The 11,843-nt window shown below is 36.1% G+C and overlaps 1 protein-coding gene across 1 annotated transcript; it reads left to right on the top strand.

Moving 5' to 3' along the window:
- The first annotated feature begins 2,914 nt into the window (after positions 1-2,914).
- On the top strand, positions 2,915-3,649 carry LOC139854922 (uncharacterized). The gene is made up of 2 exons (XM_071844196.1): positions 2,915-3,378; positions 3,643-3,649. Exons 1-2 carry the CDS (start codon positions 2,915-2,917, stop codon positions 3,647-3,649), a joined length of 471 nt encoding a protein of 156 aa, XP_071700297.1.
- Positions 3,650-11,843: the final 8,194 nt, after the last annotated feature.

Raw genomic sequence — 11,843 nt, 5'->3', positions numbered from 1 at the left:
GCAACATTATCAAATCATGACGAAGTGATTGCATTATATGAAACTACTCGAAAATGTGTTTGGTTGAGATCAATGACACAAATCATTATTGATTCTTGTGGACTAGAACGCTATAAAAGACTAACAACTATCTTCACCAATAACTATATATGAAGATAATGCAGCTTGCATAATACAAATGAAAGAAGAGTATCAAAAGTGACAGAACAAAATATAAATGTTGATGAGGACGGTCATAAGTTTGATGGAAAAGAATGGTATGTTGGTAAGGCTCAGAAAAGACTACAAGGGAATAGGAATTGAAACAAGGGTTTGAGCAAACCATGAAGGAGAATGTAGACAAATCACAGGGGCTAAACTTGTACATAAAAGATTTAGATGATACAGTTTCAGATGAAAACCTCAGATTCTTCTCATATACTCAAGATCTCGTAAAAGACAACCAGATTAAAATGAGATACGTTCAATCAACAAACTCTGATGATCTTTATACCAAAGCACTACCAACTGCTATTTTCAGAACACACGTTCATAATATTGGCATGAGGCATGTTCAGAAGATGTAACAACTCAGGCGTTGCCTACTTGAGGGGGAGTCAACTCTATGCTGCACTCTTTTTCCCTTAGCTAAAGTTTTATCCCAATGGGTTTTCTTTAGCAAGGTTTTTAACGAGGCAGTACTAGTTATTCTCTAATAAAATTGTCATCCAAGGGGGAGTGTTATAAAATATCTAGATTGTGTTATAAAATATCTAGATTGGATGTTAATTTTATTATTATTATATTTCTTGCATAGTAATATTTTATACTATAAATAGACATGTATGGTAACCATTTAAGGTGTACCATTTCTCTTGAAATATCAATATCAATATTTCTTCTCTCTTCTCTCTTTTTCTCTCTTTGTTCTTATAACCATTAAAGGTAGTTATAAGCCTACTGAATTATAACAATCCACAATAAAAATAATCTTTTCTTCTACCATTTTAAATAGGAACACTATACTTTATACCAAATGGAGTTGATAAATTAACATTAACATGTGCCCTAGGAAAGGACATATGTTAGAAAATCATTATAAGATTCATTTATAGCTTGTATGATATATAATTAAAGATATGTTTATTTAACTCACCTTCCACCTCATCTGTAAGACTACTTTTGTAGAGTGATATAGTTTGGATATATTAAATCAAAGTAAAATGCTAATGACAAGACAACCCTAAGGGTTGTCATTAAAGAATCTTTACATGTATGTTTTGATTGTACAATTCAAATAACCACCTTTTTTCATGAAAAAAACTACCCACTAACTTGTAAATGTACAATTATTTTTGCTTTAAAAATTTTCTTAATGACAACCCTTAGGGTTGTCATTAGCATTTTCCTTCATTAGAATCATAAGGGTTGTCATTAGCATTTTCCTAAATGAAGGAAAAATGCTAATGACAACCCTAAATTAAAGAACCTTTACATGTATGTTTTGGTTGTACAATCCAAATAACCACCTTTTTTCATGAAAAAAACTACCCACTAAGACCACTCCCAATGGTACGCCCTCACCCATGTCTTCAACCCATTTCCTCGAGGGCTCCATTGGCATTGTCCCCGCCCTCACAAGCCCTCATCCACCCTCAACCACTTCGTCCTCATTCATTTCTTCCCCAAGCATCTCCCAGGACGGATTCTTTCTCTTTCTTCATGTATATGTGCAATAATTAGTTGTACATAAGCAAATAAATTTGTACCTTAATTTATTTAATTAATTTTGTGGGGTATGTAATGAGGAGAGAGTATGTCATGGTTGGCAATGGTGTGTTATGGGAGTGTTATGGGAGGAAGTGGTGAGAAAGGAGGAGAGAGAAAGCTGATGTGGCGCTGAGGAGGTGCCCATGACGGCGTCATGGTTGGGAGTGGTCTAACTTGTAAATGTACAACTATTTTTGCATTAAAAATTTTCTTAAATATAACCCTAAGGGTTATCATTAGCATTTTCCTAAATGAAATGAAGGAAAATGCTAATGACAACCCTAAGGGTTGTCATTAAAGAACCTTTACATGTATGTTTTGGTTGTACAATCCAAATAACCACCTTTTTCATGAAAAAAGCTACCCACTAACTTGTAAATGTACAACTATTTTTGCATTAAAAATTTTCTTAAAGATAACTCTAAGGGTTGTCATTAGCATTTTCCTAAATAAAGGAAAATGCTAATGACAACTCTAAGGGTTATCATTAATTAACATGAAATAAATGGTAATGCTTGTTGAGATATAAATATAATTCACTATATTAGTCTCCTTAAGAGTTATTTGAACTTTGACACATTTTCCCCCAAAAAACTAGAAACTTTAATACCATGCAAGAAGCATTCAACGAAACGAAGAAGGCTAAAACGAACAAGCAAAGGGAAAAAATTCAAGCTCAACCTAAAACAAGACAAACAAACGAGGAGCCCAAGCACCCCAACTAGACCAAAAAACAAACGAAACAAGGAAATGAACAAATGAACTTTGATACATGATGATCTTGTTTGGTTGAGATTATATAGTACTCAAGAACTCTTAAATTGTAAATACATTTCCTGAATTAATGCTAACAGTATCAATTAATAAATTGTATTTACTTATTTTGTAAAAATTTTATTTAATAATGCTTAGAAATAACTACTTAAATAGTTAAGTTACATATATATCAATTCATAGAGTCACATTTTATATCAATCATTTTCTTTTGATTAAAAAAATATATGACATATAAAAGAGCAGTGCCAAAAAAAAAAAAAAAAAAAAAAAAACAGAGAAGCATCTATGTGTATAAATAGGAGCACAAACATGTGAGTTGCAGCTACTTAGTAGAGAGTTTAAAGGAAACAATAAGCACCGTTTCTTTGTTTAAAATATTAAAACAAAAATGGCATGCTTAAACATGCAAATCACTAATGATCAACAACAACATCAACAACAAGGTGGTTTCTTGGGTCCAAGAATCTCATTCTCAAATGATTTTGTTGATACCCAACAAGCAGCTGCAACAAATAATTTGAAACTCAATACATATAGAGAAGCTCCTGCGTCTTCTGAATTCAATTTTGCAGTTCCTTGTTTTGCTTCAAATTCTGCTGATGAACTCTTTTTCAAATCCAAGATTCTGCCATTGAAGGAGAAGACTATGACACTCAGAGATGAGCTTCTTAATGATGATGATGATGATGATGATGACATTTTCTTGCCAAAAAGTTCAGGGTGGTGGAGGTTTGGAAAAAGTCAAAACCAAAGTCAAAGTGTAAATCATAGTGCTTGTTTGGTTGCAAAGAAAGTTGATCATAAGAATAATAGTGGTTTGGAGACCATTGATGAAGGAAACCAATATCTCAGGTTAGTTACCATACATTATATTATATATATATATATATATATATATATATATATATATATATATATATATATATATATATATATATATATATATATACACTGCACAACAATTGGTAATGTCTATGGCATGCACTACAATTTGATTATGGATAAATATTAGTAATATTTTTTCTAACAGTCTTTATTTGGATTCCAAAGAACTTGGATCCATAAGAAGTGAATTACTGTTGTGACAACATATTAATTAAACTACTGTTTTTGCAGGAAATGATGACCAACAGTTACAATGAAGGGTGGATCTTTAATCTTAGTTTTCATTTTCATGTCCAAGTTTATGATATTATTTTGGAGAGTTTAGGTTTATGAAATTGGTTAAAGATAGATATTCAGATTTGTGTGTAATAATATGCTTTTCAATATGTGTTCTGTACAAATAGTTTGATCATATGATATCATTTTAGTTGTAAGATTTTCGACTATCGAAAAATGGTCTTTGTACAGAATTTAGATTGGCATGTCATTTGTTTTATGTTAGAAAGGCTAATCTGTTTATCTGCTTTTGTGGTCTTTGGATCTAATATTAATTTTTATTATCTTCGCTTATATTATAAGAAATCTTGTTGTACTTCACATGTATGAAGTTTTTTTAATGAGAAAAAAGTTGGATCTTGTTCAGATCTCAATCTCAATGCCAATGTAGATTTTATGATTTTGATCCTTTAAAATTGTTGTTTGCTTCAACGTCAGTGAAGTTGCAAGGAAGCCAGAATTTTCTATTTTACAATAATTTATGAAAGTAAATAGGCATTTAATTATACATATGAAGAGTTTAAACGGTTTGTATTAGATTAATTTCATATGATACATGCGTACAATATATATAGATAGTTTACACTGTATACAAAAGCTAATTGACTATAAAATAGGATCTCATATGTGATGTTTGTAGACCAAGTATTCAGGAAGTTAGTTAGCCAGCTGTTGCCTTGTGATCGACGAGAGATAATGTACTGACATGCCCCCGCAAGATGGAGGTACCGTCAGTGACTCCGATCTTGGACCGTAATCTGATGAATGAGATTCGCGAGAGAGGCTTGGTTAAGGCGTCAGCTAGCTAATCATTTGAGCTGATATGCTGAACACGAAGCGTCCCATCTTGTATTTTCTCACGAACAAAGTGGTAATCGAGTGCAATATGTTTCATGCGACTATGAAACACCGGGTTAGCACATAGGTAAGTTGCGCCGACATTATCACAATATAGAATAGGAGGAGAAGTGGCCCGAATGCCCAGCTCGGTTAAGAGATTTCGCATCCAAAACAGTTCCGCGGTAGCATTTGCAATTGCTTTGTACTCGGCCTCGGTGGAGGATCGTGAGATAGATTTTTGTCGTGTAGATTTCCAGGAGACCACATTACCTCCAAGATAAAGAATATAACCAGTGGTAGAACAACCATTTTCTTTTGTCCCGCCCCAATCCGAGTCACTAAAGGCTGTTAATGTTAAATCGTGACCTCTGTTCAGGTACAAACCATGAGAAATAGTACCTTTTAGATAGCGCAAGAGTCTCTTGAGTGCCTTCCAATGTGATGTCGACGGATTGTGCATGTACTGAGACAATTTGTTAACAGCAAAGGAGACATCAGGACGAGTCATTGCCATATATTGTAATTTCCCAATAAGCTTACGAAATTCGGGTGCATCAGTTAAATTGTTGTGTTCGTTAAGAGTAAGAACATATGAACTACTCATTGGCGTGGTGACCGTTTTTGCAGCAGCCATATCACAGCTGAGAAGTATGTCGTGTATGTGCTTTTGTTGCGATAGAAAAAGACCATTGGTGGTGGAAATGACTTCAACACCCAGAAAATTATGTAAGTCACCAAGATCCTTAAGCGCAAATTGATCATGTAATTTCTGGACAAACTGAGTGATAAATGCTGAGTCATTTCCCGTGATAATAATGTCATCCACGTAGACAACAAAGTACACCACAGTAGCTTGTGATCGAAAGATGAAAAGGGAATTATCAGCAATAGAACCTTTGAATCCAGTTGATAGTAAGAAATTTTTGAGTTCAACGTACCACGCCCGTGGAGCTTGCTTAAGCCCATACAACGCTTTGCGGAGCTTACAAACGTGTGAGGGATATTGGGGATGAAAAAATCCAGTAGGTTGAGACATGTAAACATCCTCGGTGAGACTTCCATTCAGAAATGCATTGTTTATGTCGAGTTGTCTAAGTGGCCATCCTTTTGATAACGCAAGACACATGAGCACTCTAATAGTGACTGGTTTGGTAACCGGACTAAAGGTCTCGTTGTAGTCTATACCGGGACGTTGATGGAAACCTTTTGCAACGAGTCGGGCCTTATATTTTTGGATGGACCCATCCGGGTTACGTTTAACACGAAAGATCCACTTGTTACCAAAGATATTCTGATTTTCTTTAGGAACCAGTTCCCATGTATGATTGTGCAAAAGGGCATTAAATTCACTAGACATAGCGTCACGCCATTCTTTGTGCTTTAAGGCTTGAGACACACAGGTAGGCTTGATAGTAGATGGCAATGGGTGGGCTGTAACGTGGTTTACAAACTGTGAGTTGAAATATTTAGAGTTAGGTTTGCGTTGTCTGGATGGCGAGGAAAAGGTGGTGGTGGAGCTTGAGGGGATGGTGGGTAATCTGGAGCTGGAGATTGGGGTGAGATAGGTGATGGAGGGTCTTGAAGTGGTATATTAGGTGTGTCTAAAGATGGTGCAATAGGTGACGGAGGGTCTTGAAGTGGTACATTGGGTGTGTCTAAAGATGGTGCAATAGGTGAGGGAGGGTTGGATGTCGAAGGTGTGGAGAGAGGTGGTGGTGTGGGTAGTATAGGTGTAGTGTTAGTGGATGATGTAGGAGGTGTAGAGACTGTATCAGGTGGGTTGGATAAGGGAATAACCGTGGCTAGCCGTTTAGAACGAAGACCTGGAAAGTGAGAGTAATCAACCTTTGATTGTTGTAGTGGAAAGGTATCTTCACAAAAGCGAACATGACGTGAGATGTACAATTTATGAGCACTCGGGTCATAACATTTGTAAGCAGATTGAGATAAAGAGTATCCGAGAAACACACAAGCTGTGGAGTTTGGTTGCAGTTTTGATGTGGTGTAAGGACGTAGCCACGGGTAACATAAACACCCAAAAACCTTGAGACGAGTGTAATTTGGTTGACGATTAAACAAGGCTTCAAGAGGTGATTTGTTCTCGAGAATTGGTGTAGGCAACCTATTTATAAGATAGGCAGCAGTGGAGACCGCATACGTCCAGAAAGTTAATGGCATGCTTGCTTGTTGTAAGAGTGCAAGAGCAATATTCATGAGAGTATGATGTCGTCTCTCAGCAAACCCGTTATGCTCGGGGGTATGAGGTGGTGTCGTATAGTGAGATATGCCATTTGAGCTTAAGAACGAAGCCAACCCAATATACTCTCCACCATTGTCTGAGTATAACGATGTTAAAGGTTGTTGACATGATTTTTCAACAAGTACTTTGAACTGTGGAAATATAGTTAATAAGTCTGACTTTTTGCGCATTGGATATAGCCAAATATACTTGGTAAAATGATCAATAAAAGTGACGTAGTAACGAAATTGATCATGGGATAGATCCGTAGGACCCCATACATCTGAAAACACATATTCAAGCGGGCGAGTACTAACAACAGATGATTCTCCAAATGGTAACTTTCTACTTTTATTACAAAGACAAGAATCACAATTGAAATTAAAATTTGCAACAGATGACAGTTTGGAATTCCTTAAAACATAAGATAAAATACGAGATGACGGATGGCCGAGCCGATTGTGCCATATATTATTCACTGTCACTGAGTTTATTTGTGGTTGGCTCGATTGAGGAAGATAATATAGATCATTTTGGCAGGCTCCCTGTAGTAGATGTGCCCCCATGCTCAAGTCCTTCACCAAGAAGTGCCACGGAAAAAATTCCAAAGAGACATTGTTAGTGCGACAAAAACGTGCAACAGATATAAGATTGGTACGTGCAGTGGGTACGCAGAATATATCATTTAATTTAAAAATACAAGCTGGTGTTTTAAGAGTAGTATTTCCACAGTGAGTTATTTGCAAACCTGAGCCGTCACCGAGTATTATTTCCTCAGGTCCCCCATAATCAGAGAACGATTGAAGATTGGAAGTATGCGAGGTGACATGGTGAGATGCTCCTGTATCGAGTATCCATGAAGGAGTCGATGAAGATGAAGCGGTAGTAAAATGAGCAACAGGAGTGATTTCATTTTCTCTTAAAAATCGTGCAAGAGAGCGGCAGTCCTTAGTAGAATGACCCTTGCGACGACAAAATTTGCAGTAGCTGTTGTCTCTTCCTGGAGCTGTAGATGTGTGATGCCCCGTGCAAAACCATCGTGTACGAATCATCAACAACAGGATCATTACAAGGTAAGAGTTTGCATTCAATAATAAAGTGATGTCTAAACCAACATCGAATGTTTTACAATCCAAAAGCATGCTTCACTAAGTAGAAGCAAATAATAAGTGTATGTGACCACAATGGTCGTTACAAGTCATAATTCAAAAGAACTAAAGTTTGAATGCAAAAGTAAGCATTCATGCAGTGACATCTCTAAAGCAGCGGGTGTCTACAGCAAGACTAGTATAATAGCGAAAGCAACCTTAAGCACCTAAGAAAAAAAACATGCTTAAAAATGTCAACACAAAGGTTGGTGAGCTATAGTTTAAGTATAACAGTATGTAAGGTAGGCCACGAGATTTCAGTGCTACAAAGAGCGTTTCAAAACAGTAATCCAAATCAGTATGTTTAAGTATATGCTCAACCGTGGGCACTCGGTAACTAACTTAACGTTTAATAAAATAATACCCCCTGAAAGTACACTTGGCGAGTGCGTATGTTTACGAAGTATTAAACACTCATTGACTGCTAGCGCGACTAGCCCGAGTGGGGATGTCAAACCCTATGGATCCATATCTAAGATTCGCGTTCACGGTTCAAAAACCAATGATTACACGTTACCGAGCTAAAGGGAATGTTTATGCCGTTGTATAACCCACACATATATAAGTTTAAGTACTCGTGCCTAGTATGTAAAACATAAAATTCGCATGTATTCTCAGTTCCCAAAATAAGTTAAAGTAAAAAGGGAATGCTATAACTCACAATGATAATGCAGTCTTAAAGTTGGTTCGGAAAAGGTGTGCAAGTAATCGGTCCGAAAGTCCTCAACCTAAGTCAAATAGTACTAAGTCAGTAAATCGTCTTAATAGGTTTAAAAGTATGTAAATAAGGTCTTAAAGGTCGCCATCAATCATCATCGAACAAAAGGCGTAAAGTAAGTTTCGTTCATGAAAGTAGTTTAAAACAAAGGATGAGTTCGGTCAGTCACCACGGCCTCTACACCTACTGAAATAAGGTGAGACCAGTGGCCATGGCTCCGTATACAAGTTCTATAAGTGTGGTAAAATTTACAGAATCAAACTCGTCTTCGTTTGACCGTGGCGACGGTCTAAGTGCGAGTAGGTCAGAAATTTCTGCACAACGTTAAAAGGACATAGTGACGATCGGAGGGCCATAAATCCTAAACCGTAACTCGGATTAAGACGAGTCCTACATGAAAAGTTATCTACACGAACTGAGATATCTGAAAATAAAGGTTACAGTAGCCCAGGTGTAATGGTCTGTTACAGAAACCAGAAAAACAGAAACTATAAACAGAAAACAGAAAAATAAATGGACATAGTGACGCTCGGAGGGCCATAGATTCTAAACCGTAACTCAGATTAAGACGAGTCTTATATGAAAAGTTATCTACTCGAAAAGATCTATTTGAAAATCAAGGTCTCAGTAGCCCAGGTCTACTGGTCTATTACAGAAACAGTAGGACAGAGGGCTGTAAACAGAAAATAGGAAGTTAAAAGTGAGTTCCGGCGGTCTTGGTGCTTGATGTTCATCATGGTTCTCATCCTTGATGCATATAGCTTCAAGTGTACAACTCGTTGATGTGTTTACATCATTTTCACCAAGGTTTGACCATCATAACCCAAGTGCAAGTCTAAGACATGAAGCACAACTCACTTAAGTGTTGCAAGTGTTTTGATGAACCAAAGTTACATCAAAGTCTTAGATCTAACACATACATGAACTTTAAGACTAATAATAAGTTACAAACTTGAAAATAAACTTATAAATCAAGATCTTAAGATGTAGAACATAGTTCTTAGTTAGATCTTGAAGATCCAAGACCCAAAAGTCTAGATCAAGCATAAGTATACAAAGTTATATTTAAAGAAAACTTATTTATATGTTCTTGAACTTTCAAGTTAACTTTTAGTTCAAGATTAATGAGATCAAGACTAACTTGTAGTGCTTGACCATTTAAACTAATTACATGAAATTAAAGTGCAAGAATGAAGTGATAAACTAAATAAACAAGTAAAAGGTTCATGGTTGTTCATACTTTTAAAGATTCAACCAAAGTTTGATCTTTAAGCAAAGTAAACTTTAAGTTTACTTCAAGAACTACAAGTATGTTTTCACAACACATGAACTTACAAACTTTTGAAACAATAAATGAAGAACATAAGCTAGAAACTTTATGTTCTTGTATGCCTTGTAAGAACAAGTTAGATGAAGAATCAAACTAATAAGTTTGCTTCTTGAAAGCTAGTAAGTAAGTAACAACAACTAACAAGTAATTAATTAGCAACATGAACAAGTATCAAACAACAAAGAATGATGATGATTATGAAGTGTTGTGCTACAGTTTTAAGAAAAAGGAAGAAGAGAAGAAAGAGTCTCAAGTTGCTTACAAGAATTAGAGAAAAAAAAAAGAGAAAGTTGAGAGATAAAAATGCAAGTAAGTGTGTAAGTGAGAGTGAAGTGAACTTAGTAATGAAGTAATACAAAAAAAAGAAACCAAATACTCCACAAATGGCCTCATGGCCGTTGGTCACTCAAGGGATAAGGGGGAGGGCAATTGTCTACTAGTTTATACAAGTTAAAGTCTTAAAAGTTGGATAATAAGAGAGCTTACATGGGGATAAGGTGGTAACTAGATTCTTCAAGTATTAAACTATCTAGTTGTAACTTAATGATGCTACTTACATGAAAGAATGGGTTAAGTGATCCATTTAAGAAGTAGGGTGGGCTTATAAGCCCATAATCATGAGTCCATACATTAATCAAGACCAAGTTCAAGTAATTCCCAAGTAAATCCAATTAAAGCCCAAGTAATTAACTAATAACTTTAGTTAATTAAAATGATTAATAAAACTTAATCATGAATGTAAATAATATCAAAAAATATTATTCGTGAAAGTTTCGTGTGTCACAAAGACGTTTCGGGCATTCAAAGGTCACGTACGGTTAATCATGGCAACAAGTAAATGTAATAACATACATTCGTTTAATCACAAGTATTAATAATAAACATTATTAATTTAGGATGGAAAAACCAGGGTTGTTACAAGATGACTGCACAGATGTGGTGGTAGGGGTGGAGTTGTATATGGGTTGTGAATATCCACCACGTGAAGGGATGTTTTTGTTAGATGATTGGCGATAACCCCGTTGTGTATAATTGGCTGTTGGAATCACAACAGGAGTTATAGGAGTAGCCTTTTTTTGTTGCATCTCAAAGTCCACCAACATGTCATGTAGTTCATCAAAAGAAATCGCTTTTTCTCGGGCACGAACCGCTGCACAGATTTCCTTGAAATCATTACCTAGACGGTGAAGAATGTGGAGAACCAAATCGTCATCATCCATTTTGCTGCCAGCAAGAGCTAAATCATCAGCAATGCTCCTCATCTCTTGTAAATATGTGGAGACGGTTTTGTCCTCAGCCGTGTTTTCAATCAAACGTTGTTTGAGAGAAAGGACGCGAGTTCTGGATTTGTTAGCATAAAGGACAGTAAGCCTATCCCATGCCTCTTTTGCTGTATTGACAGACGAAATATGAGTCTAAATGTTGGCCGAGCAACTGCCTAAGATGGCATTCAAGATTATTTGGTCTTGCCTAAACCAGATTGTGTAGGCTGGATTCACTTTGTTGTTCTCCTGTTCAGGAGGTGTTGCCGTAGATCCGTCAATAAAGCCAAGAAGGTCATAGCCTATCAGAGTTGAAAATAATTGTCTTCGCCACACCGCAAAATTGAATTGGGTGAGTTTTGTTGGTAGATGTGTCGGAGCTTGTAGCTGTATGATGTCAGTTGAAGAGCTTGAGGAACTCATCGTCGACTTAGTTTAGTGATTGGATCGTATTGTGTGGTTTGGCGAATTTAAGCCGTAAGGGCTCTAGATACCATATGAAGAGTTTAAACGCTTTGTATTAGATTAATTTCATATGATACATGCGTACAATATATATAGATAGTTTACACTGTATGCAAAAGCTAATTGACTATAAAATAGGATCTCATATGTGATG

Source organism: Rutidosis leptorrhynchoides, chromosome 1 (genome assembly GCF_046630445.1).
Source record: "Rutidosis leptorrhynchoides isolate AG116_Rl617_1_P2 chromosome 1, CSIRO_AGI_Rlap_v1, whole genome shotgun sequence".
Lineage (NCBI taxonomy): Eukaryota > Viridiplantae > Streptophyta > Magnoliopsida > Asterales > Asteraceae > Rutidosis > Rutidosis leptorrhynchoides.
This window is presented reverse-complemented; position numbering and strand designations above follow the sequence as displayed.